At 43.5% G+C, this 26,685-nt stretch overlaps 5 protein-coding genes and 1 long non-coding RNA gene across 6 annotated transcripts in view; 3 read left to right on the top strand and 3 right to left on the bottom strand.

The window, feature by feature from the left end:
* Nucleotides 1-183: 183 nt before the first annotated feature.
* Nucleotides 184-2,931, top strand: LOC103697303 (L-type lectin-domain containing receptor kinase S.4-like). The gene has a single exon (XM_008779144.4). It carries the CDS (start codon nucleotides 451-453, stop codon nucleotides 2,563-2,565), a length of 2,115 nt encoding a protein of 704 aa, XP_008777366.2. The 5' UTR covers nucleotides 184-450; the 3' UTR covers nucleotides 2,566-2,931.
* A 1,416-nt stretch (nucleotides 2,932-4,347) lies between these two features.
* Nucleotides 4,348-5,462, bottom strand: LOC113461135 (subtilisin inhibitor CLSI-I-like). Its single transcript, XM_026800654.2, has 2 exons — nucleotides 5,355-5,462; nucleotides 4,348-4,966 (listed from the first exon to the last, which is right to left on the bottom strand). Exons 1-2 carry the CDS (start codon nucleotides 5,413-5,415, stop codon nucleotides 4,707-4,709), a joined length of 321 nt encoding a protein of 106 aa, XP_026656455.1. The 5' UTR covers nucleotides 5,416-5,462; the 3' UTR covers nucleotides 4,348-4,706.
* A 2,551-nt stretch (nucleotides 5,463-8,013) lies between these two features.
* On the bottom strand, nucleotides 8,014-11,162 carry LOC103697942. The gene is made up of 5 exons (XM_008779885.4): nucleotides 10,966-11,162; nucleotides 9,091-10,895; nucleotides 8,723-8,927; nucleotides 8,429-8,625; nucleotides 8,014-8,339 (listed from the first exon to the last, which is right to left on the bottom strand). The coding sequence occupies exons 2-5, from the start codon at nucleotides 10,889-10,891 to the stop codon at nucleotides 8,224-8,226; spliced, it is 2,319 nt and encodes a 772-aa protein (XP_008778107.4). The 5' UTR covers nucleotides 10,892-10,895; nucleotides 10,966-11,162; the 3' UTR covers nucleotides 8,014-8,223.
* Nucleotides 11,163-11,379: 217 nt separating this feature from the next.
* Nucleotides 11,380-15,467, top strand: LOC103697294. The gene is made up of 3 exons (XR_005514396.1): nucleotides 11,380-11,529; nucleotides 13,854-14,039; nucleotides 15,026-15,467. It is a non-coding gene; the product is annotated as an uncharacterized LOC103697294 (long non-coding RNA).
* A 5,308-nt stretch (nucleotides 15,468-20,775) lies between these two features.
* Nucleotides 20,776-22,816, top strand: LOC103697932 (thaumatin-like protein). The gene is made up of 2 exons (XM_039132486.1): nucleotides 20,776-21,061; nucleotides 21,142-22,816. Exons 1-2 carry the CDS (start codon nucleotides 21,001-21,003, stop codon nucleotides 21,822-21,824), a joined length of 744 nt encoding a protein of 247 aa, XP_038988414.1. The 5' UTR covers nucleotides 20,776-21,000; the 3' UTR covers nucleotides 21,825-22,816.
* Nucleotides 22,817-22,896: 80 nt separating this feature from the next.
* LOC103697279 (pumilio homolog 2-like) overlaps nucleotides 22,897-26,685 on the bottom strand; it is a 32,084-nt gene continuing 28,295 nt past the window's right edge. The window contains 2 exon segments of the mRNA XM_008779120.4: nucleotides 22,897-23,367; nucleotides 23,665-23,839. Of these exon segments, the coding sequence (XP_008777342.2) occupies nucleotides 23,330-23,367; nucleotides 23,665-23,839 (213 nt within the window). The 3' untranslated portion in view covers nucleotides 22,897-23,329.

Here is a 26,685-nt window from a genome sequence, read left to right as displayed (position 1 = left end):
TTTTTTTCTGAATATGTATATTCGATCCACTTTATCTCTGGCACTAAGATTATCAACTGTGCCATTTGCCTAAACCGGCCGACCGCCGTTTCAATGGGAAAGGGACATCCGAAAGGTGGGCCCGATGACGATTGGTTAAACTCACCTCAGTTCTTGCGATCTTCACCACTGACTTTCTGAACTAAACCAGCTCTCAAGAATCGGCATCTCCACTAACAGGGAGTATCCATATCAGAGTGCCTCCTCCCACTCGCCTCGCTTTCTTCTTCCCCAAGTCGACCGCATTCTAGTCCTTGACAAATAAAACCCTCGAAAAGGCGCTTAAAGACCCTTGGAATCTCCAAGAAATCGCTCCGTCTCGAAGCCATAGTTTACTTCCTTCTCTTCCTCTCTGTCTCGAAGCAAGAGCTAGCTCTTCTGCAACTCCTTCCTTCCTCTCCTTTGTGTCTAATGTCTGAAAATCCCATCTTTTTCTTAGTTTTCCTCGCTTTCTTCCTCTCCGCCGCCTCTCAGCAGGACGAGTTCGTCTACACCGGCTTCGGAGGCGGCGGAGCAGCCAGTGGCAGCCGCAGTAATGTAAGCCTAATTGGGGTGGCGGAGATCGAAAACAACGGGATCCTACGGTTGACGAATGATACGAGCCGCCTCATCGGTCGTGCCTTCTATCCCTCCGCCCTCCAGTTCAGGAACGCCACCACCGGCGACGCCTTCTCCTTCTCCGCCGCCTTCGCCTTCGCCATCGTCCCCGAATACCCGACGCTCGGCGGCCATGGCCTAGCCTTCGTCATTTCTCCAACGAAGGAGCTGAAGGGGGCTCTCCCTAGCCAGTATTTAGGCCTCATGAACGCCACCGACGTCGGGAACTTCTCCAACCACCTCTTCGCCGTGGAGTTCGACACCGTCCAGGACTTCGAGTTCGGCGACATCAACGACAACCACATCGGAATCGACATCGACAGCATGACCTCTAACGCCTCCGTCTCTGCCGCCTACCACGCCGGCGATGGCAACAAGATCGCCCTCAATCTCAAAAGCGGTGGTACGGTCCAGGCGTGGGTCGACTACGACGGCGTGGCGAAGGTGATCAATGTCACTGTTGCTCCCTTCTCTTCGAAACCCGCAGTCCCCATTTTGTCGTTCCCGGTGGATCTCTCCCCGATTCTCCACGACCGGATGTTCGTCGGCTTCTCGGCCTCCACCGGACTGCTGGCGAGCTCCCATTACCTTCTTGGCTGGAGTTTTAAGATGAACGGGGTCGCCCAATCCCTGGACCTCGCTTCTCTCCCTTCCCTCCCCCAGCCCAAGAAGAAAGATACCGTTTTTATCATCGCCGTCTCCGCCACCGCCGTCGTCGTCCTCATCGCCGCGGTCGTCGGAGCCGCCTACCTCTTCTACAAGATCAAGAACGCCGACGTGATCGAGCCCTGGGAACTGGAAATCGGCCCCCACCGCTTCTCCTACAAGGAATTGAAGCGCGCCACCAAGGGGTTCCGAGACCGGGAGCTCCTCGGCTCCGGTGGCTTCGGCAAGGTCTACAAGGGGACTCTCCCGGGATCCCGAACCGAGGTCGCCGTGAAGCGAGTCTCCCACGAGTCGAGGCAGGGTATCCGGGAATTCGTGGCGGAGATCGCCAGCATCGGGCGGCTCCGCCACAGGAATCTGGTCCAGCTCCTGGGTTGGTGCCGCCGGCGAGCCGACCTCCTCCTAGTCTACGACTACATGCCCAATGGGAGCTTGGACAACTTCCTATTTTCCGACGAATTAAAGCCGGCGGGGGCCGTGCTATCGTGGGCGCAGCGGTTCCGGATCCTCCGAGGCGTCGCCTCCGCGCTGCTCTACCTCCACGAGGAATGGGAGCACGTGGTGATCCACCGCGACGTGAAGGCGAGCAACGTCCTCCTCGACGGCGACCTCAACGGCCGGCTCGGCGACTTCGGGCTGGCCAAGCTCTACGAGCACGGGACCAACCCGAGCACCACCCGGGTGGTGGGCACCCTGGGCTACCTCGCCCCCGAGCTCACCCGGACCGGCAAGGCCACCACCAGCTGCGACGTGTTCGCCTTCGGCGCCCTTGTCCTCGAGGTGGTCTGCGGCCGCCGCCCCATCGAGCCCAAGGCGCCGCCGGAGGAGCTCGTACTGGTAGAATGGGTGTGGGAGCGCTGGAGTTCCGGGCGATGGGCTGACGTGGTGGACTCGCGGCTTGAGGGCGTCTACGACAAGGAGGAAGTGGCGGTGGCGATCAAGGTGGGGATCTGGTGCTCCCACCCGGCGTCTTCGGCGCGGCCGACGATGAGGGAGGTGGTGCGGTACCTTGACGGCGGCGACGTGGCGGAGGTGCCGGACGTGCCGAGCCCGCCTCCGGCGGACGGCGGCCACGAGGGAAAGGGCGGTCACGAGGGATTCGACGACTTCGTGCACTCGTACCCATCGTCGTCGTTCGAGAAGGGGTCCGGCGGCTCGGCGATCGCCTTCGGGGGCGAGGAGTCCGGCCCGGTGGGGCCCAACGGGGCGGTGGCGTCCCTGGCCTACTCCCCACTTTCGGTTCTCTCACGTGGGAGCGTGTGATCCGGTAGGGAGCATGTGATACTTGCTTAAATTATGGTCCAGTGTGCTAAAGTCCTTATAAATCATACTTAGCACGAGGGACCATTCGATACTTCTGCTTGGTGGATGGATCAGTTCGGATAGGCCCTCGGTGTTGCAAATAAATCTGAACACTTGTGGGGGGGTAAATGGGGAGTTTTTTTTTTTTTAATGTACCGTACATGGAACTAGGAAGGCTTTTTATAGAGGCTGGTGGGGGGACTGTAGAGTGTTGTTAAAATAGGGGTATGAATCTGTGATGATGCAAGCAAGGACGTGTTGGAAAGTTATCTTTTTCTTCTTCGGTTGATTTTTTTTTTTAATTGGTTAATTTATTTATTGTAAGAACAAAAGTGCCAATCATTTTTTTTTTCTATTTTTATCTTAGAACATGACTTTCTAGTCTTTCGTAGGTGACTTTTAGTTAACCAACATATTATATTAACATTTTTTATAATTATGTTATTTTTATTTTTATTTTTATTTTTTTTTGACTTGGCTGCGCTGCAGAACCTTCTCTGGCATCATGCTCTGAAAATAATTCGATAATATAAATAAGTACTCCAATATTTTGATTCACTACATAGGAAGCCATCAAGTTTGTTGTTTTGTTAGCCTTTTTGAAAAAAATGCTTTGGAGCAAATGAAATGATGATGCTAGTTTTAATCCTTCATGATTAAGCCGTTGCGTCATTTATTCAATATTTCTAATTACTTCCCTAGGAATTGTAGTATTTGCCAAACAGTGCTAACATCACCTTCCCTCTATCCTCTCCTTGCCGCCGCTGCCCTCCTCCTCCCCTCCTTCGGCTCCTGCTCATCTTGCCATATCAGCTCAAGACGACCGGCTTATACTGCCATATTAATTTTCCTATAAAACTTATCCCAAATTTGGTTCTATCCATCCTTTTCTTTTCTTTTGCATGATGATTTTTTTTTAACTCTTGCCATCTCTCACTTTTATATTGCCCCGAGCTAGTCTTATATTGTGAGGTCAATTCTTGAACCATCTCGGTTGCAACTATGTAGAAGCAACCTAATCATGCATTTTTTTTAATATACACCAGCTTTCTGGTCAATGCAATACTTGTTGGGAATAAGTATTTTGGAGCCAACATGGTCAAACTTAGACAGGTTTACTTGGCTAATTTGGCTTCCTCTGACATAAAGCTAGGTAATGTGCAGATTCCCATAACTCCACCCTAGAGCCTAGAAAGATGTAAGGTGTAAATAATTTATTAGGTGCATTGCCAGGATCTCCTTAAAATACTTAAGATAACTAAAAAACAATTCTGAAGCGCTCAATACTTGCCGCCTACAAATTAAACCTTGCAATGATAATAGAATATTCTCTACTACGTCTATGTATCAATTTGTGAATATGAGGGGATGTAAGTGTAGTTTTGCAATCAAACCCTGCAATAGATTTGTTCCACTCAAAATCGAATGCTTTCTCTAGCTTTGTTGGACGAAAAAACTCAATACCGGAAATATGCTTGGAAGGAAACTATGAAATTTTTTTTGAAGGATGCATTTTGTTCACGCAATGCTCCATTTTTTCAACAATCTGGAAGGATGCTTTCTCCTTGTTAGGCGTGGCGGCGCGGACTTTACTTATGTTGTCTTCTGAATAGCTGTTGCTTGAAGAGATCTTTACTTATTTAATAATTGGTCATTTTTATGCACTTTGCACCCTTAATCCAAGAAGGCCCGTCACAGCTTACTTTTGTTTTTATTTTCAGCTGGAGAATTGGCTCTAAAATGAATTGCTTGCAGCATCTTAGGCGTGCATCCTAGACAGACATCAACTCCAAATATGGGCGGATTCCACTACAATGCTGAGTTCCTTTCTACTTATCTATTCTCTCTTCCTTTTGCCCATGTTGAAACTGAACACTTCTCAGTTCATCCATTCATCCATAACCATCCACTCTTTTTGACGTCATGTATCTGTAAACTACTATATCTATATTGAATAAAATTTGGGTTGATAGGCCTCCCTTTCTCTCCCTCAAAAAAAAAAAAGGTCAAATCTTTCGTAGACCATTCTATCAGAAGCAGGTAAGCAATCGTGACAAATCATGATGGAGAGCATATATTATACAAATATCTTGAGACGTTGTCTACCCAGTTCTAGGAAGCTTTGCAATCTTGTCGGAGGAATCTATGTAGAGCCGAACCCGTCCCACGTCAAAATCCATGGTTACAAAGTGATCTGGTGGAACCACTTGGATGTGAATTCCTGGCCTGTCCTTCTTGATCCTCTTCTCCGCCTCAGCTACACCAAGCCCCACCAATTCTGGCCATGCCTCTTTGGGTGATGCATTCATCTCGAAATCATCCTGCTTCGCCACTATTACATCCGAACCATGCAGTCTTGAGGCTGAGTAAAGGCATCAGAGATTATTTTGAGTATCTAGCTTTGTTCTTGAACCATGGGGTGCTGTCATGCTTGGCTACTGCTTTTGTTTCTCTTATCTTTAAAAGCAAAATGCTTAATTAATATACTTCTTCCCTCTTAGATGATGAGAGTCAAGGATTTGATTCTGAGTGGCTTTTGGCCCTCAATAGATAGTTATGACTTAAATCAACACAAAAAGTTGATATATCAATGGATCGATAAGTAATATTGTCATGATATGCTCGAGATCTTATGACAGATGTATCTTTAGATCATTCCCCCGCTCCTTTAACCGTTATCTCGAAGTAGTACGATCAATATAAGAAGAGACATAAGAGAGGACAAGGTTTAAGAAATACAAGCAACTCACTTTGCTGGATGGGAGCTTTACCATCTTGGGGATGCCGAGATTCCTTGCTCTCCTCTGCCATTACAAGAAGGAAAGACGAGGTATTGAGCAGAAAGAGTTGATGATCTATTCATGAAGTGTGCAGTCTTATAGATGGTTCTGAGGACAATGGGCGACGAAGACTTCATGGACGTCTACTTCTAATGCATACTTCGGAATCTTCACCAAGGTGTTGGCCGGCTATTTTTTGACGACAACGAAAAGGACAGGAACGCCATAGTCATCGAGGCACCGGCGTCCACATGTCAGGTAGCTGTTGGAGAGTAGGATTTCATTATTAGGCCGGGCGCATGGACGGTCGGTTAGAAGACTTATGACGCATTTTAGCTTCCTCAATCATGGAATTCTACAAGGCAGGCTGAGGCTAGGGTCAGAAGGAACCAGGATGCAAATGCGTCATGTTCTTAGTAGTATAGTTGGGCTTGCTTTTAAGGAGGACCGGATGAATCAGAATAAGCTTGAAGACAGTATTTTAAAAAAAATAATATAAATACAGGCCGAATAGACCAACAATTCTGGTTCCAGTAGAAAATCTAGCTCAATTCTGCTGAATTTAGATGAATAAAACTATAACTTGTGAGTAGGGATCTTTGCACGCCATAATACTAGGATATATGCCCCGACTCCCACCAAGCAGCAGAGATACAACTCTTTCTTAGGAGGATAGACCGCCTCCTGACTCTACAGTAGTGCCAGGGACACATTCATTGAAACAGTCACTTGTCAGCAAGGAAAGATGCAGCCCCATTTGAATGGAATTAAAGAATGAGATAAGCACTTCCTTTCCCAATGAATAAGATAATAATAATAAGAGTCATCTTCATACCTGCTGCTCATCCTCCAATACTAAAGTCAACAGTAGTTAAGAATCTCTCCCTCTCTCTCTCTCTCTCTCTCTCTCTCTCAAAAAAAAAAGAGATTTTTAAGACAGACAAGGTAGGGTCTAACATGTTTCTTCAAAAAGAGAAACTAAAATACAACTGAAATAGATTTTAAAATGCAATTGCTAACCTCATAAGAGCTCTCTAGATTTCAAAGCAAGAGAACAAGAAGTTACCAAGCCTCCTTCTGGTTTGCCAAGCCAGATCACATGCCATCACTGGATCGTGATGGTCAGAGTCGGTTCTTATCGATTACAATCCAAATTCTAGTCCCACCAAAACTACATGGGCCTCTGCATTTTCTTCTTCCTTTCAAAAGATTCTGTATGATGGAACGATATAGGCCTGATAACCCCATTTGGAAAGTGAAGCGGAGCTTGAAGTCTTTGTTAATCCTTGCTTCCGATAAGAACTCCAGAGCTGTGCATCTCTTCTTTAGAAAGAATAGAGTGAAAGGAGTTTCTGTTGTCTAATTCCCCAGGCAACAATATAACGTAGCTGAGCATAAATATCGAACAGGAATAATCAGGAAAGCTGGTCAACATAAAAGTAGCACTCATATTTAATTTACACCACAATAATAATCTACAAACTTAATGTGCACCCATGCCTCGCCAGAGAAGCCAACATTAATTTGATGATAGGATGGTCTGGAAACACCCTTTTCATTCTACTTCTATGTATAATGAAGTCAAACTGCATTAACAGTTCAAATGCCACACAGACACTTATTTTAGTTATGATAATTTTCCAATTAGCATTAACGTGAGAAGTGTAAAAGGAATTACAACATATGAGGTTTAAAATGAAGGAATAGACAAAATGAGATTTTGTCTCTTTTCACCAAATCTTCAGCCTCAAACAATAACAAGTTCACCTGCAACGGATTCCACACTGCAGATTTTAGCCTAAATGGAATAGCTTTCACATCAATGGCTCCCTGACCTTCTACTTCACTTTCATCCTAAAAGTCATTTAGAGTTACTACTTTTCTTCCTGCAGTTGCTTTTGCACTTTTGACCTGACAGTTGTCTCTTTGTTTGAGCAGCCATATTGTTGCCTTTGCCTTGTTCCTTTTGCTAAAAATTCCATGAATATCTGAGGCTGATAATCCACAACTGCTCTCCCATAACTTATTTGATTAATAAACAGTGTGTTTTAGAATCTAAGCTTGAGAGGAGAACTTATACAGGATGCGCTTGAGTGTAAGGCATAAGCAATCTGTTGTAGCAATGCACCGGCTAACATTCCTAAATTCAACTTCAATTTATTTATTTGTAACTTCTGTCCTTCTATGGACAATAGGTGTGTATAGCTTAATTTGCTTATTGGCTAGGTTATCACTCCTTGTGGCATTTGGGATGAACTATTAGACTGAATGAAAAGCAATTTCAGGGATTTTATTTATCCACTTGCTCCGAAACTAAAGTTACCAAATTCAGTGTTACAAGCAGTTGCCTTGCACTCTCCTTGATCAGTGGATGCTGCATATCTCAAGTTATCCCCTGAGTACTTACAGGAACCATTAAAAGCATACACATCGTAACAATGTTCTTCTGGAAGGTGCTCATGCCAAAAGGAAATTAAGAAGACATCCAGAGAGATGCTTAGTGAGATGTCAATTAATTCTTCTGAAAACTACAAAATAATGTCAGGAAGAGAATTACAAAACTTGTCAGATTAGGGATACAGAAACCGGCGTTCAAATCCAATCAGTTAATATGCATAGCTCATGAAAGCAAATAGATGAAAGTAGCGTTGTCATAAATTTGCAAGTTCAGGCTACACATTCAAATTCATAAGCATCTACAGACTAGTAGACTACAAATCTACAATATCTTTTCTAATTAGCTGGCCAAATTGAATGCAAAATAGCTCATAAATAATAATCATGCTATCCTTAGAAAAACAAAGAAAAAACATCGAAATGGAGCCATCATCCCTTTATTCTATGACCCTCCATTACATGTAAAAGAAGTACCATCATGGCTCTCATCTTCCTCTTTGATGCCATCATCATCCTCTGCATCTTGACCAGCACCTCGGATCACCTCATCATCGAGTCCTGTAAAAAGAAAGATTTTCAACTTTAATTTCATGTAAATGAATAATGAATTAGATTGTAAATACGTGTAACTGAATAACGAAGGGTACCTGCAATGAAGGCTTCAACTTCTAAATCATCAGAATTTGCTGAAAGCACTCCACTAGCTAACGGTGGGTTTAATGCCATCCAGTTGGGATCTTCATCAGCCCCAGAGAGCAGTTCACCCTTCTCTACAATCCAGTCATCGACAGTGTCAATGTTGTCAACAGAGATAGGATCAAATGGTCTGGTCTTTAAAAGTTGCCTGTATAGTCATAAATCATGATTTCCACCATGTAAGTGTTATGTATTATATTAGGCAAAACATACATGAAGAAGTTATTTTTAGATCAATTTCTTACCTTTGCTGCAAACGCAAGTTATAACGGACAAAAATGAGGTCACAGAGTCGCTGATGTTCCAAATAGTTCATTCTTTGGTTATGAATTTGTTCGAAAGGAATGTGTATTCGGTCACATCCCCTTGCACTGCAAGTTTGACTGAGAATGCGCACAGCCAAACGCATCAGATTCGGGCAACCTCCTCCGTATGTGGACCACCATTCAGCTGCAACAAGAACCAACATATTATCACAGAAGATACATTTATTAACACCAGAAGGATAGTGAAGACTATGATATTAGCCATCAACAATGATGACGACATTAAAAAAACAGAAGGCTAGCGTCAAGATATTTCTTGCCAGGAATAGTGTCAAAATATTTCTTACCAGGAAGTGAAGTATGTCTTGCTCTGACAGCCATCTTCCTTCCAAGGTCCCCTGCAGCACTTTTATACAAGGCAAGCTCCTTTTGGATTTTGTCTTGGACTTTTGTCTCAGGCACTAATCTTTCTATACAATCGAGCATGCCTGATAAGACCTTATTGGAAACTTCTCCCTGGATGCTGTAGAAGAACTGAGGGTTGAGGAAGAAACCTGCTGCATGAAGAGGACAAGGCAGTTGCCTGTCCCACCTCCAATCAATGATATCCCAGTAAGGTATGTAGTCACTGATCTTCACCAGTTCCATCTTAATTGCTTGTTTAACTTGATGCATAGCCACAGAAATATAACCCATTGCAGGCCTCTTGTTGCTTTCAACTAATTTAAGAACTCGAACCAGCGGCTCCGTTATGCGAACAATTGCAGCACAAGAAGACCAAAATTCTAAACTGCCAACAAGATTAGTCATAGCAACGCCGCCAGGCTTCTTCGAATATGGGCACTCCATCCACTCCTCCGAGCTGACCATGGCACTCAAATCCTCTTTCAAACAAGCCATGCTCTTCAATGCGACGAAATTCATGGAAGCACGGGTGTTGCTTGGGATTATCAGATCTCTCCCACTTGTATACTTCCTCATCATATTCAAGACAATCGCATGGTTGTAGATAAACCCTGTAACAGTTTTTGCATTCTCAACGATCTCGCTTATTGCCTCCAACTTCCCGATATCCTCGAGCATTGCATCTATGCACTGTGAAGCGCATGGCGTCCAAAACAAGGTAGGAAACGTTTCGGTCAAACTTTTCCCTGCAACAACATGGTTCTCAGTGTTGTTTGTGATCACTTGTACTACATCTGCCGCACCAACTTCTTCCACCACATACTTAAGCAACTCATAGAGCGTATCAGCAGAAGTAACAATATGTGATGCATCAACCGACTTCAACAACACCGTTCCTTCGGGACAATACACCAAAAAATTGATCAGGGTTTTACCGGTCTCGGTGGTCCATTCATCGGCCAGTATGGAACATCCAGTCCGACTCCACATCCCCTTTAAACGCAGCAACTTGTTATTCGCTTCTTCGATCGATCTCTTCAAAATCCAACCACGGAAATCATGATACGAGAACATTTCGTACCCTGGCCCGGCCGACGCAATCGCATCCAACATCGGCTGGAAATACACGGAATTAACTGCATCCATAGGCACCCCAGCCTCGTAGAGAAACCGCCCAATTGCCATATAGACATGATCCTTATCGACAGGGGCTCCCAGATAGGACTTGATAGGCACGCCAACCTCCAATGCAGTGGGAAAAGGTGGCGGCGGCGGTGGAGGAGAAGTATATCTTGCTCTCTTCTTCCTCCCTCTCTCTTTGGGCATACCCTCCTCTCTCACCTCCACCTGCAGAGGAGGAATGTCATGAAGCATTTCAGGTAGCGGGATCATTTGCAGCCCGACATCCGCTTGACCCCCTTCTGCCTGATTGCTACTCGAGCAAACCTTGTTCGCCTCTTCAGCAAGCTTAACCTTCTTGTTCTTTCTCACCGCTGCGCCCTCCAAGCTCTGCTGCATCGCAACCTGGACCTCCGGCGGGACGCGGGGGCAGCACGAAGCGTTTCCTTTGTGCCGGGCGAGATGTTCTTTGATTCGGTGGATCCCGCCGCCGCTAAATGGCTTCATGCAGTACATGCATTTCAGCTTCGTCCGGTCACCTGACCGGATCATCAAGCAGTGCTTCCAAGCCGGATCGTGCTTTTGGGTACCAATCGGGAGTATAATCTCCGCCTCAGATGCCATTCAACTGCAAAGCAACCGAAATAACTGTCATGCCAACAGTACGGAAAGACGAGGGAGACGGGTTGAGGACTTACTCGGTTTTTTTTTTATTTTCGCGGCGGTTTCTTTCTCTCCACCGGGCTCTCAGGGTTTTTTTGCCCTTTTGACGCGCCTCCAGAAACCCCAGGAGAAGCGAGGTTCGGTTTTGTATATATAGAAGATGGGGAACGCTGGGGTCTGACCGGCTAAACCGGTAAGCCGCCGTGGTTCGTTTCCTTTATGGGCGTCGGCCCAACCGGGTTCCATCGGTCAAAGCCGCGGGTTAGTCCGGTTCTGCAGGGGGGAAACCGGAACTCCCGGTTGCACTTGCCCCGCGGTGGGCGGGCCCCTAGGGCGGTTCGGATGTCGTCCGCTCCGGCTCAGGCCGGCCGGCGAGTCTCTCCCTATCGATCGTTCATCCGTTCCCCAAGAAAAAAAACTCCCCCTTCCTCTTTTTTTTTTTTGTTTTCTTCTCTCGTTCCAGTCGGAAGAGGAGAGAGCGGACAGGCTTTACTTTTTTTTCTCAGTTTTTTCCTTTTTATTTTTTTGTTCCGGATTGGATCGATCGACGAGTATGGCTGTGAAAGTAGTCGAAAGCTCCGCGCCCGCGCGAATTCGAGGTAAGGGTTCTCTGAATTCTTTTATGTTTGTTTGGTGGGTAGTATCCTGAATTACTTCGACAACTCGATCGATCTAAATCTAGGGTTTGGTCATGACATAGGGTTAGGATTCGGATTGGGTTTCTTCCTTTCTTGCGTTCCCCTTTTCCCTCCCTCTTCAGTCCTATTTTCTTCTTTATGTTTGGAGATGAGGGAGTTAAATCTCGTAGAGCTGTGTGTGTGGAACCCTAGATTGTTAGGGTTTTTCTAATGAGATGGAAGGAATTCGATTTAGGGTAGAGGAGAAGTTATCTGCTGTGATACGTGGTAAGCTTTTACGGTTTTCTTTTATCCGATTGTTGGAGCTGGTTTGTGCTGAGGGATTATGGATATGATTTCTAAGGTAGTACTTTCTCACAAATCACTTAATTAACAGATCTTCTTTTTTTTTTTTTTCTTTTGCGGTCGGGGCTTTATTATTCCTATATTTTTTTTAATTGTTGAAGTCTTCTAATATTTCGTATGTTGATTGTTTAATGCTGAACAGCCACCGCTGATTGGCCTGTTACGGTTCTATGGATGTTCCTATCATGTTATGTTGCCCATTTGATATCTATGCCAATTCTATTAGCATTCAAGTTCTAGATTACTTTTCGAGTCTATTTTTTTTTTATTTTTGGGCTGAAGTCAGTTCCTTGAGCCTTTAGACAAGGTGTTGTATCAGTGATTGGATCTTTAGAGTCTTGGAACATCTTGTTCAACTCATGATATTACTTTTAGGTTTAGAGTAGGTTTTTGCTTGTTTTCTCTCTTTTTTTTTTGTGGTACAATTGCTTGTTTTCTTTATGGATGAGAATATATTAAATCTTGAAGGTGAAATTGAATTTTTGAGTTGAGGAGTGATGCACTTGTCTTCCTCCTTGATCCTCCCTCCCTCCCTCTCTCTCTCTCTCTCTCTCTCTCTCTCTCTCTCTGCATCTGAAGAAAGAGAGAGAGAGAGAGAGAGAGAGAGAGAAGCAGACTTGGCTACATCTGAATGTAGCCAGACTTGGATCCGGTTGGATTAGATTATATCTTGCATCAATGCTTGAAATAACCTATCTCAGCATTTGAGAATTTGCATGGAAGTGGGCCAGCTAGGAAAAAGGCGAATTACATAGTCCTCCTCCATTTCTGTTAACCAGTTAGAATTGCTTTCCACATTGGGATTACATTCACCATCAGTGATGGTACTAAAGGTTGGTAGTATTCTTTTTCATGGTCACTGGGGACTTGGTATTACCCAACAATGTTACTAGTTGTGCTTTCTCAATTGGGTCTCTGCGATACTTTGCAGCATTACATAGTCCTCCTCCTCCTCTTTTTTAATTAAAGCTTTAAATGGGAGCTACGAATACAGAGTTTATCTTTATGTGGATGTTGAATGATATCAGATTTTTAGAATTAATTGTATATTTTCTTAGTTGGAATTGTATGACATTATCAATTCTCTCTCGTAAATGTAAATGGATTATAACTTCTTAAAATTGTTGTTCATCAGAAAGTTCTGGATTATGAATCTGGAACCTGAATCCGTATTGCATGAACTAGTCAATCAAGTGAAGTCAGTTAAAGAAAAACTAACCAGAGTTTCCTCTTCCTCCTCCTGCACCTCCTCTTTTTGATTAATATATCTTTAGGTAGAAGTTCGATGATATCATACTTTTAGAATTAAATGTATATTTTCTTAGTTGAAATTGTATGGCATTATTAACTCAGTTTCCTAATTGTAAATGGATTTATAACTAAGCTTACTTTTTTAAAAATAAGGTTCATCAGAGAGTTCTGAATTATGAATTTGGGTCCGGAATCCATATAACATGAACTAGTAGAAGTAGGTTAACTAGAAACTAAGCAGATCTCTTTGGGGTCTTAGTCTAATCTGCTTCAATTGCTTACTATTGTAGGAGTGATCCTTTCCATCCAAAGATTTAATTCTTCATCCTGTGTTTACTTTCTCTTCGAATTAATTTACAAGGCTGTTACATTCTGTGATGGATACATTGTCGATGCAAAAACTGTTCATTTTACATTGGCCAGGGGAAAGCAGAAGGATTTTTTTTCTTATCTTTCTTTTATTTCTCCTTATTTCTTGAGAATGAAGCCGTATGGATTGTTTAGGCATTTGCAATGTCAAGTGATGCTACGAGTAAGCAAGTTAGTTGGTGTGTTTAGGGAAAGTTATTTCTTCCCTACCCTTTTTTTTCCTCTTTTTCGTATATAATTTCAAGTGTGTCTATGTACTGGATCAAATGCTCTCGCATCAGTTGTTTTCTCTCATTTAAGCTTCTTCACACATGTTACAGAGAAAGAGGCTTATGAGAGTTGGACATCACTGGCTGCTCCCATATTTGCTTCTCTTGTAGTCATGGCTCCATCAGCCTTGTGTTATGACCCAAGCACATAGCTGATCATGGGCCAGGCTTAGGCATAGAAAATGTCAAATTTTACATAGGCCCGGCCCATAATCTGCTTGACGGGCCAAACAGCAGGTATGGTACTACTCACCGGCAGACTCTTTATCGCTCTTTAGCTGGAGTGCATGGATATTTGAAAAAAAAGCATGTAAATCTCATGTAAGATAAGTAATCCTTCCGCAAAAAATACTCAAGGTTGGATCTTATATGAATATCTATATTAAAGAAATCAACAAGTAATATCCCACTTAATTGTCCTTTTGAGCACAATCGATAAGGTTTCATAAACAAATATTTAAGAGTTTCGAGGTTTTCAAGATTTCTTGATTAAAACATTGTGGAAAAGTTTGACAATAGTCTATTATACACCTATATAAGCTTTATAAACAAATTAAAATAAGATAACTTTGGGGTGATATAGCACATATGATTTCTTCTTTTTGGGAAATAAAATGCTAATAATCCACAGGACACATTAAACCAAAATTGAATGTGGATGTATAAGTTCTATCCAGGTTTCATCACGTTCGCTTTATTTTGATAGTGAGAACATTATATCTTTATTGATGCTGGCTTTATTTTGCTACGAACCCATTTGGAAGAAATTGGGTTCTCGCAGAAATGTCATATCTAAAAGCTTCTATCCCACCATTAAATTCAGACTGCTGCTGCTTTATGTGCTAACTTCCTTGCATATGATTGTACCAATTATCTCATGAACAAATAGATTTGTGAGTAATATCAGTTCAACATCATGATCAAACGCTCCAATGTTAGACCACCATCTGACTCTGTAGGTGAAGGATACAACTACAATATCATTTCAAACTGTGGGAATGTCTGCCGTTGGTATAAAAATGAATACTGAATTAAAAAAAAAATCCACACCTCAAAAATGTCCGGAATCAAACAATAATAATGATGATATTAATGATTACATCAACATTAGGGAGACACGGATCCTCGGATACATGAGCTATATATAAAGAAAAACTTGGAAATGGAAGTAGATAGTACATTTTGTAAAAGAGTTTGGATGAATATTCTCAATTTATGTACAGGTGCACTGTGTTCTGAAGTGTCGCTTTGGCCCAAAGATCTTCCCAAGTGGACATTTAAGCAAAAAAATTGTGCATCAGCTTGGTTCCGACCACTATCTCCGAACTCATCATGGGTGAGAGCCTTTCCCTCAAGATTTCCTTCTCTAACACAAACATGTTCAAGAGCGGCTCCAGAGAATGCCCCTATAGTCCCAACTCCTTTTCAATTGAGCAAGAGCACCCTTAATTCATCAATGCTATCCTCCATGCTGCACCCCTTTATTACCTTCATGTTGGTTTCTATCTTCCCCAGACTTCGTATACAGGGTTTTCCTTCAGTTATCACCACCACTTTCTTCTTCGGATCTGAAAAATTGATGTTAAGCTCCTTCTCTAAGAACTCAAACTTCTCACCAATGTCCTGATACATACAGTGATATGAAAATTTCAAGTTCAGAGTGAACGATGCTTTTTTTTTCTCTATTTTACATTCATAACAATTTGTTCTGTAGGCAGGAACAAGGGTTACTTCCCAGTTACTTCCAAAGGCTCCTGGGTTTCTCTTGTGAATTTATGCCTGCTTCCCAGTTTTGAATTCTGTTTGCAGATTTTTAAAAAAAGCCACTGCAACATCAAGATTTTGGTTGATCTTGAAAAAACTCCACTGCAACATCAAGATTTTGGCTATCTTCAAGGTAAATTGGCTCTTTTATAGAAAGAAAAAGACTGATCAACTAAAATTATCAGAAGAAAGTGCGCAAGCCACGGTCTCCTGGAGGAGAAAATTTTACCTATTGATATTTGAACATCTCTGAAAAAATTACCTGCAGAATAAATGGGCTATATAAGGACTTTTCAATTAATTATGAGGATGGCATATCCTAAAAGATGACGTTATAGCGTGCCTATATATTTTTCAAGTATGATGACAAACTTATTGAAGAAAGCCATGCTGTTCTTGATAATGCTGCCAATGAAAATAGACTCCTTTTCTATAAATAATTCCTTATCCAACATCAGAAACAAAAAAAAAAAAAGAGTATGGTCATATAATTAACTTGAAACTTGCTAGTGCGAGACAAGTGGTATTTCAGACAACTTTTCAGAAGGGCAAGATTTGTTCCTTTCAGCTGTTCAATCCGGATTGTGATTGCCATACTTGAACTGTGATTCTGAATTCGACAAGGTATTGCATGCATGCTTAATTCGCATGAATTTCTCTTGGACGTTTGCTTATGTCGTGGTCACATATAGAACTGTATTAGTAAATAAAAAAGTAATCAACATGATTAGGCAAAGCACCATGTCTCTTAATTAGCATAGTCTGATATACCATTAAGTCTTTCCAGCAAGTGATCAGTAACTCAAAGGTCTCACCAAAATTTAAAACTAGAAACTAAAGTTAGGAACTAAAGAAACAATTTTTTTGCAAAACAATAAAAATAAATTCCAAGCATATCACATGCCTTTTGGGAAGAAATTTGAATTTGTTTAATAAATAAGCATGGGACTGCTGGGGCAACTGAATTAGAAAATTAAAAAGAAAATAAAAGAAAGGAGATTAAAATGCAAAGTGATTTTTGAGCATATCTGTAACAACTAACAACAACACTTATTTGCAGTTTCCTCTTTAGTGTGGCCTGCAAGCATGTTCAAGGAAACAAATCCTGTTTTAAGAGATCTTTTGTATTACTAGGTGAGATCTGAACTAGACAAGGATGCGGAAGACCTTGGCATGGAGAGTCAAAACATCTGGATCAATTGTGTACATAATAACATTAGCACAAACGAAAGTCTAGTCTCCGTTTTGAATGATGCTTCCTGCTCAATAGAACCAAATGGTATCAGTAGTTTTAAACAATTAATCGGTTGAAACTGTGAAGAAAAATCATAAAAAACATCAAACATATTAGTGAAAAAAGAGTTACTTCCAGAATACGGTCATGAGAGCAAGGAAACAGTATAAAGATAGCAATAGAGATTAGAATATGCTTGAGCTTAAGTAAAGTTTTTCAATTTGAGTCTAGGGAGCATTTTTAACATTTTGCCATAGTCCGGTGGATGCGCATGTTGCCACTTTGATTTATGTTTACAGGTTAACCATCAAATTGTTTACAGGATCAATTAATGTTAGGTCCTATGCGCTGTGGCTTATGCTCATATTCATGAGTGCTATATCACAATGCCTCCTACATATGTCTTCAACAACATCACTGAAAATTTAACATTTGTTAAGAGTCAAAACCAAGGGCCGAAACCGATCAAAGTGCAACAGAAACGATGCATTATCCAGTCTTTCAAGCTCACAAACATCAACTTAGACGATCATCATGTTTGTTAAAAGATGTGATTCAGTAAGACTCATCCTTTCTTAGAGAAGCCAACTAACTACTTATTCAAGGGCCTTTTTCCTACAACTCATTATTAACAGTGATCTGAGATTTTGTTGCTAGAAGAAGACCCTCTGGTTGTAGGCACATCCTGACCTTATACAAGGGCACTTTTTGCCTTTTCGTCCTTTGAAACATACAAGCACTAGACGCGTACAAACACACCATTTCCAACATCTTTTGCTTCTTTTCACAACATTTAATCCACATTGATTCTCTTTACATTAAAAGTTTATCGAAATGATGGAACCTATAAAATATTAACCACAACTTCTTTTCTTTTATGCTTATGGCAGCAGAAATATCATTTTGGATCGATGACTTAAATATTTTTAGTTGGATCTGCTGGTTAGGGTGGCGATTGGCGCACAAAGTCATTTCCCCTCGTCGGATCCATCCACAAGATCTATTAAATAAAACTTTATCCCAGACTACTCGGATACAAGAACACGACCATCGAGCTGGGTCTTCATAGAATAAAGCAGGAGTAAGAGAGTGACATCAGCAGTTACAAATGAGAATTGCAAAGGGGATTGAGACTCTTGTGTCCAGTCGGAACCCATCAATCCTCCATGAGGTTGAAGACTTTTATTGTTTGCAAACAAGATATGTCAGCGTTCAGGATAATGTACAAGTGCCCTTTAAAAAGAGTGATTTCGCTGACATTCAAAGCCAGGTCTACTAGAAGAACTCCCGTTTTGCAGCTGCCTATGAGGTTATTTTTAATGAAGAGGCAAGAGGTGTTGACTTCTAAAGAGACATTCCAGACGAAAAAGGTGGCAAATTATGTGGATATTCCTTCGATGACACTTATATCTCCCATACTGCAGGCAAAGGCCACACCTTTCAGAGAAATTAAGGCAGATGCAAGGGAGCTTTTTGAAGAAACTAAAAGCAGTTAAAATTGATTAAAATATTTTTCAGGAATCGAGAACTCAATGTTCTCTGGGACTGAAGTAGTTGTTGAGGTGAACCGCAAGTAGGAATAAAAAAAAAGATGGGAAATTGGTCACCTTACCTCTTTGTTGACATTAGGAAGGTATTTGAGGGTGAGCTTTCCGTAAGCCCCCTTATTGATCTCATCAAGAGTTGCAAATAGGCTCTAAATTAAATTTTACTTTTAAAAAATAGACCATTATTTTGAAAAATAAAAATGAGGTATTTTGGAATACCTCTTTTCTTCTTTTCTCTTCTTCTCCTCTACCATGGCTCGAACCCTCAACCTAGTGAACATAGACAAACGCGCATGCCATCAAGGCGGAGGGGCCTTGGTGCCGTAGTCATAACTTGTAACCAAGTAATAGCAAATAAACCAAGTAGAAATCCCAACGTAGCTTAGCTTGTCTAGTCAATGTTAATTGAGTGTTTGGGGGCGGCATTCTTGTTATTCTTCGAGTGTTTCCATATTCGGAAATAAACAAAGTAGATATCGCAGATAAATCTTTTTCACCTTGCAAGAGGGCTGACAGTTTGAGGCAGTATCAATCCCATGTGGATATCCATATTCATAAAATTTTCTTGACTTGTCAAAGTTACTAGGGAACATGTTAGCAAGCTCCAAAAAACAATTATTTTAATTCAGCTTCTCTAGAAATTTATTAGAGACAAATTCCTACTTTTGTAATTTTCAATTATTTCAAATTTCTTAGCAGGCTTTGAGGATATGGTATAGGGGCAAAAATTAATCGGATAATATCCGTCCAAATCTATTTTCGTATCTGAAACTATCTGAATATGGATAAAAATTTGAGCATCCGACTAATATTCGTATTTATATCTATATTTGTAAAAAAATAAATATATATGGATATGGATAGACAATTATCATATGAATATCCAATGCAATTTGTAATCCTATTTAATTTTATATAGTACTCATAAATTTTTAATAAAAATAAAAAATAATATTAGCATGCTATTAATTTAATTTATTATCCACTTGGTAATATCTTTATTCTATTGTCATAAAGTTTAATTATCTGTATTTATATTCATACTTTCGGTATCGAATTTGTATCTACATCCATTTAAAACAAATGTTAATATAAATTTTTGCATCCAACTAACATCCATATTTATATTTATATTCGTTAAATAAAATAAATACGGATATAGATATATTAGTATCCGATCTATATTTAATCCGGCTTCGGCTTTGTACTCAAATCAAGGTTTTTTTTCAGTGAACTAGAAATAAATCAGCTCATGTGTCGTGTCAAAACCCAATTTGCCGCTCATTTTGGGCATGCATAGCAATACTCTCCTTTGCGATTCAATCCTGTTCGATGTATTAAGTATCACTCTTCGCGGTGCTTTCCACTATCCTTTTAAAAAGAGAATCTTCTATCTTTTTCAAATCACATATGAATCCCAACTCCTCATTTCTGAGTAATTTTAGAAGAATATTAGTGAAAAATAAAAGAAGTGATGAGTTTATGGCTAAGATTTGCTGGTACAACAAATGAAACCTCTCATATATCATGCAAAATTTTATTCTAGAGCATATATCTTCAAAATAATATTTATAGATTTTTTTTATTTTCACCAAAAGAAGAAGGTTTAGCCATTAAGGTGGTAGCACGGTTGGAACGGGGCTAAAAATTCCACCGAAGTGACCCAGGTTCGAAACGCACGGGCGTCGATTAAATGTAGTGACTGGATGCCTCCCGTCCAGTACTGAGGTGGCACTGGAGTGACGTACTCACACGTGGGGTAACCCATGAGTCGGAAAAGGTATGAGTAAGGATGGTCATCTTGTCCACCCGCATCAAACATTTTATAGTGGAAGGGGGGCCTAGTGGGGGCTACTACGTGGGTGAGGTTTCCTCTCCCCTCTCCCTCCTCTTTTTTAGCGCAAAAAAAAAAAAAAAGAAGAGAAGGTTTACGGCTCAAGCATAACCGAGTAAAAGAAATACAAGCTTAATCCACTTCTATCGAGCAATACCTTTTCTTAACCCAAGGCAATCCTGCAAATCAACAGAACAGGATTAATAAAGGTGGTGGTGATATGGACTGCTGTAGTTGGAGCTCTTTTCTTCCACATTTTTTTTTGAAAAAAAAAAAGATGAATATACTAAATCAATCTTGATTTCTCTACCTTCTCCTTTTCTTTTCTTTTCTTTTTTTGATAAAAGGAATTCCTGATAGCTTCTATGATTTTGAGGAAAGCAATGCATGATCATATATCTAAGAGAGAGAGAGAGAACCCTAAGATGAATTGCCAAACCCCTTGACGCAGGGGATCGACATCCCTTTCAATTCTTTACATGTACTTTACCTTCCTTCTGCTGAGAAGCAAAGCATACCCAAGCCCAAGCAAGGAATATGTGCAAAGCTCAAAACTAGGGGAAAAGTAAAAAAAATAAAATAACCAAGTAAAGAACAAAAGGAAAATTAAATATAACTGTAGAAGACCTGGTCTATTAGGAACATGCTTGTCCACTCTATAAAACCGTTAAGGCAGTTGTATCATTGCTTCATGATAACGTAATTAGAGGGCACCACTCTCCCCACTCCACCATCTCCCTCTTCCACCAAGCTAATAACATCAGATTCGTACCATACCCAACTTCAGGAAATCAAAGGAGGGACAAAAAAAAAGAAAAAATGGCAGCTTCAAGCTCACATCTCTTCCTCCTCTTCCTCTCCCTCTCCATTTCTCTTTCGTGTAGGACTCCAAAACCACAAAACCTTTGTATCATATGCTCACAACAACAGGATCTGACTCTTGGTTATGTTTCTCCTCAGTTGCAGGTGAGATCCAACTCATAGTGGTAAACAACTGCCAGCACAGCGTGTGGCCCGGCGTTCTTGGCGGCGCAGGCAACACCTCGCCCGAAGACGGTGGCTTCCACCTCGGCGCCGGCGAGGAAACGGTCTTTGCCGTGCCCGCCGGATGGTCCGGCAGGATATGGGGCAGGAAAGGCTGCTGCTTTGACGAGCAAGGAAAGGGCTCCTGCGACACCGGGGACTGCGGCGGCCTCCTGCATTGCAGAGGCATGAGCGGGGCGCCACCCGCCACGGTCGTCGAGATGACGTTGGGGACTGCCGCATCTCCCCTTCACTTCTACGACGTGAGTTTGGTCGACGGCTTCAATCTTCCGGTCGCAATGTCTCCGGTCGGCGGAGGGGTCGGGTGCGGCGTGGCAGGCTGCGAGGTGGACTTGAACGCATGCTGTCCTTCCAAGTTTGCGGTGGTGAAGCAGGGGAAGGTGGTGGGGTGCAAGAGCGCATGCTTGGCTCTGAAGACAGACAAGTACTGCTGCACTGGGGACTATGGCTCTCCCACGAGTTGCAAGCCCACGCTCTTCTCCCACCTCTTCAAGTCCATATGCCCCCGAGCTTACAGCTTCGCCTATGACGACTCTTCCAGCCTCAACAGGTGCAGGGCATCACGATATCTCCTCACCTTCTGCCCTTCTCCAAGATAGGAGACGTGATGTTGATTTATTTGTAGTTGCAGTCTTCGTCTTATTCGCTTTTTGTAGTTGTTTTCTATTCCTAGCTAGATATGTTATTAGTTATGGAACAACAGCGTTGTTTATTGACTTCCGTGGTGGGAAATCAGCTACAGAGGTGCAATCAAATGAGCTTATTGCTTATACTTGTTAGTTCGTGTAGATGGCTCGACGAAAGAGGACCTCAGCAGCCACATCTGAGAGGAGGAGCCTTAAAAACCAAAGTCTGTGTTAAAGATTATACAAAAAAAAGAAAAGTGGGAACGACCATTACTTGGCCGGAAGTAGCGCAGAATGATAAAAGATAGCCTAATGGAGAAGAATGAGTTAATGCACACCAAGCACTCTAAATATGAACCGTCACCCCCACCTTCTACCTCACTGTCATCCTCAAAAAACGTCGTCTTGATATCGGACTCTGTCACCATATCGGTATGTCCGATATGAACATTAAGGTGTTTACTGTAAAACATGTTATTCAAGTGCTATATATTGTACAAAATCAATCTAATCCTGGCATAATCAAGGTGGGCAACACCCTGCTCATTAAAACCTACCACCTATAACAACATCCTAGCATTCGAAATCGCTATGACACGCAACCGAGCTTACCACATGCTAAGAGATAGCATTGAGAATTAATCTAAAAATGCTTTCGATGGATATTTTCTCAAAGAAGTGCCCAGATAAAATGAAAGAGCTGAAAATACAGCATAAATCTTAGACAGAAGCTTGGAGCTGTTCTATGTTCTGTCTACCTATGACAGGTAAGTGTGATAAAAACCCAAGTTCCCAGGTCATGAATTCAGAAGCTAAGCCATTTACACAAGCAGCCAGACCAAGAAGAGCAAGAACCAAATTAGAGTTTCAAGAGGAACTTTCGATAGAAAATACCAGTGAAACAAGCATAAGAGAAAAGCAGACTTTATATAAGATTGAGACAGGTATCAGCTGCAACATAGCAATCTGCAACTATAAATGGAGATGACATACATTGGCCATATCATGAGGCAATATAAAACTTATAATGGAGAAAATTATAGGCTTGATAAAACCAAAGGCTTGTCCATAAACACGTAAACTGCATTTGAAAATTGTTTATCATGTACTACAAAACCCATGAGTGATAAAAAAAAAACGAAGAGAATTAAGATCTCTACTGAAGTCCTAAACAACTGACAGCTCTCCACAACATGACATTTGTACAGTCATTCTAACATATGCACCTTTTCTTTACCATCTCTTTACACCCTTAAAAACTTGTACAGGCATTTATATCCTCTTCAGGGGCATCAGGTATATTGACCATCTGAGCCCAGTCTTGTCATAAAAAGTATAACCTCAAACTACAGAATGTACAATTCCAGTACAAGCAACATTTTTATTTCAGCTAGCTCGTACCTGCCTACCAAATAGATAGATAAAAGAGGGAGCTTACACTAGCCTCAGTTAGCTGTACAACTCTGTTCGTATGCCATCTAAGAGGAATATGGGGAATGCAGTCCAATTCTCCTCTCTGTGAAAGAAAGAAAAGCCAGTAGACAGGTCAAATATTACAGAAGGGGGGCAGCTTAGAGGAGGCACTAAAAAATATAAATGCAAAGTGCCCAGCTTGTAGAAACACGATCCACTACCACTCTACATGAAAAACTCATGTAGAAAAGCTGGAATAGCAAGCATACACTCCAGAACATACATGATTATAGAACTTAAGCGTAGCTATGTAAAATCATATAGGTGGCTTTTCTTTTGACTACATAAGGAAATATAGATTTACTGAGTGAACAGAATAGTAGAGAGAAATATGCCTTACCTCCAGCTGCAACAAGTTTCTCGACACGAGCAACTATATGCTTTCCGTAAGTATATTTCTTCAGTGCATTCAAATGGACCTTTATTCGCGAGAGGATCAGCTCACGTTGCTGATCATCACAAGTCTCCAATACTTTCTGTACAACATAGTTAGCAAACTGATCTTTCATCATGGCCTGCCATCCACATGGGGAAAAAGGGGAGCAAATAAGTGAAATGCCTAAATGTTTCAGTAAACAAGTATCTCTATTTCTATATTTATCTATGAACGGTTATCAATAGCCAAAATGCATTTTACATTAGTAGGATTCTTAGATTACAACGAACAAACCACATATGACTAATTTACATTGAATTAGTTCTTGACGCTGTTAAGTTCAAAGACAAAATAATTAAAAATGATGATGCTCAAATGTGTCAATCTCCACTATAGAGGAAAGTGAGTTTTGATATAGGAAGCGGGTTGCTTATTGATGTAGGAAGCTGAACTCATCTCAAAGGCACCAACAAGCCACAGAACTAGGTGAAAAGCAGCCTCAGTCACTGAGGCACTAAAGACAATTTATAGTCGAATATAGAAAAGCTTTGCAGAGTTCTCCTAACCTTCCCAGCATGCTTGTCAATCATGAGTAATTTTAAGAATGTATATACATATTCCATAATGTTCACAAAAGCAGCATATTATACTTCCTTAACAACCAAGCCTATCATTTAAAACTATTGCTAACTGTTACGGGGGAACTTAGCCACCATGCCCCACGTGACCGGCACGCGCGCCCAGGAAGACTACGGCAGCCCCTTGATCCAGCAATCCGACCCCGAGTCGGACATCTTCGGCTCCGCAGCCCGACCCCGAGTCGGCAGCCCCTTGATCCAGCAATCCGACTCCGAGTCGGACATCTTCGGCTCCGCAGCCCGACCCCGAGTCGGCAGCCCCTTGATCCAGCAATCCGACCCCGAGTCGGACATCTTCGGCTCCGCAGCCCGACCCCGAGTCGGCAGCCCCTTGATCCAGCAATCCGACCCCGAGTCGGACATCTTCGGCTCCGCAGCCCGACCCCGAGTCGGCTGCCCCTTGATCCAGCAATCCGACCCCGAGTCGGACATCTTCGTCTCCGCAGCCCAACCCCGAGTCGGACATCTCTCGACAACGACAGGCTATTCCCCAGAGGCACGCCGCAGCCTCCTGCTCCACTACTCCCTACAACGGTTGTATCTGGCGCTGCTCCACGATCCCCTGTAACAGCCGTACAAGGCGGAGCTCCACTACGCCCTGTCATGGCCGTACCCAGCGCTGCCCCACGACGCCCTGTAACGGCCGTGTCAGTGGCAGCTCCATCGTGCCCCACGATGACGAACCCCCCTGAAAGACCCCCCAGCCTGGTATATATGCGGCTGGAGGGAGAGGGGGGGTAAGCAAGAACTTCCAGTGCATTCTCTTCCTTGCTACTATTATCTCTCCTTCTCCTCCAATCTCCTCTGACTTGATCGTCGGAGGGCCCCCACTACCCCAGTGGTGGTGCGAGGCTTGCTTGCAGGTTTCCCGGTGGAAGGTGGAGCGCAATCAACACCAACCAAGGCAACTCAAACGGAACCCCGTTTACACCGCCGTGCCAATCGTTCTCGGTTTGGACCACCAGCAACAGTTGGCGCTAGAGGAAGGGCGAATCTCAGAGCGATCGTAATGGCACGACGAGGTGGTCGTGGAGCTTCCAATGCCTCCGGTCGCGGGGCCTCTCGCGCCTCCGGCCGGGAGGCCGCTGCGTCTCCAACACATTCTCAGCAACACTCCACCGTTCCACCCCCCATTCAGATGGTCGAAGCCGCTCAGTTCGACCAGTTAGCCCAGCAGGTTCGCACCCTCGCGGAGGCAGTGCAGAACCTGCAGGGTGTGATGTCTCGGGCGCCGCAGCGGGCCCAGGAGCCGCTGCTCCCTGAGCGCTCACCTGTCCTCCTCAACCCGCGCTCCTTCCTCTCCCATGGGGAGGAGCGCCGGCGCGAGGAAGATTCTCGAGCACGGTCCATTCTGCCGGGACCTTCCCATCGGAGCTGCGCGGGGTACGAGAGGCGGGCCCGGGCGCGTTCCCAAACCCCCCAGTCCTCAAGGAACCCGCGCTCCAGTCGGTCCCCCTCTCGGTGCACCTTGTCTCCCACCCATCGGTCGCGCTCCCTGGACCGGCGGGTGGACGATCTCCACCGACAACTCCAGGTCCTGAAGGGCCACTCCAAAGATCCCTTCGCCGACTTGGAGATCTCCTCCCAGCCGGCGCTTGCCTCGAGGATCCTGCGGACCCCGAATCCGCCGGAGTTTAAAATGCCGGCGATCGAGCCCTATGACGGGGCGGCGGACCCGCGGGATCACGTCGAGAGTTTCAGGACCCTTATGCTCCTCCACGGAGCATCAGATCCTCTCCTCTGCAAGGCCTTCCCGGCGACCCTCCGTGGCCCGGCAAGGGCGTGGTTCGCCGGCATGGAGGCTAACTCAATCCAGTCCTTCGACCAGTTTACTCGCCTCTTCATCACCCATTTCGCCGTCAGTAGCCGGCGGCGACTGGTCTCCGACTCCCTCTTTGATGTCCGGCAAAACGAGGGAGAAAGCTTGCGGGATTATCTTACCCGCTTCAACAAGGCTACGCTGGAAGTCCGGAACCTGAGCCAGGAGGTGGCTCTTTCAGCCCTGAAGCGTGGCTTCCGAAAGGGCAGACTCACCTTCTCCCTGGACAAACGCCTGCCGCGGAGCTTCCCGGAGCTGTTGTCCCGGGCGAACCAGTATGCGGACGCCGAGGAGGCGGCCGCCCACCGAAGCAAGGAGGCCGCCGAGATCCCTCCAAAGCTCGGGAAGAAAAGGCGAAAAGAGGCACGCCAGAGGAGGAGCCCGACGCCTCAACGTCGGCGCAGAAGCCTGTCGCCGGCGAGGAACCACGGCGCCCTACGCCCTCGTTCTCCGCCCCGACGTTTCAACCGGTACACTCCTCTCCTGACTCCCCGGGCCCAGATCCTCATGGAAATCAAGGGGCGGGAG

Source organism: Phoenix dactylifera, chromosome 12 (assembly GCF_009389715.1).
Source record: "Phoenix dactylifera cultivar Barhee BC4 chromosome 12, palm_55x_up_171113_PBpolish2nd_filt_p, whole genome shotgun sequence".
NCBI lineage: Eukaryota > Viridiplantae > Streptophyta > Magnoliopsida > Arecales > Arecaceae > Phoenix > Phoenix dactylifera.
Note: the sequence above shows the minus strand (reverse complement) of the source record. Positions and strands in the feature narration are given on the sequence as shown.

Coding starts and splice junctions, on each gene's coding strand:
- LOC103697303 (XM_008779144.4), top strand. CDS start 451: ATGTCTGAAAATCCCATCTTTTTCTTAGTTTTCCTCGCTTTCTTCCTC.
- LOC113461135 (XM_026800654.2), bottom strand. CDS start 5,415: ATGGCAGAGGAGAGCAAGGAATCTCGGCATCCCCAAGATGGTAAAGCT. Junction 4,967..5,354: donor TAAAGCTCCCATCCAGCAAA/GTGAGTTGCTTG, acceptor GCCTTTACTCAG/CCTCAAGACTGCATGGTTCG.
- LOC103697932 (XM_039132486.1), top strand. CDS start 21,001: ATGGCAGCTTCAAGCTCACATCTCTTCCTCCTCTTCCTCTCCCTCTCC. Junction 21,062..21,141: donor CCTCTCCATTTCTCTTTCGT/GTAGGACTCCAA, acceptor GTTTCTCCTCAG/TTGCAGGTGAGATCCAACTC.
- LOC103697942 (XM_008779885.4), bottom strand. CDS start 10,891: ATGGCATCTGAGGCGGAGATTATACTCCCGATTGGTACCCAAAAGCAC. Junction 8,928..9,090: donor AAGACATACTTCACTTCCTG/GTAAGAAATATT, acceptor TTCTTGTTGCAG/CTGAATGGTGGTCCACATAC. Junction 8,340..8,428: donor AGTTGAAGCCTTCATTGCAG/GTACCCTTCGTT, acceptor TTCTTTTTACAG/GACTCGATGATGAGGTGATC.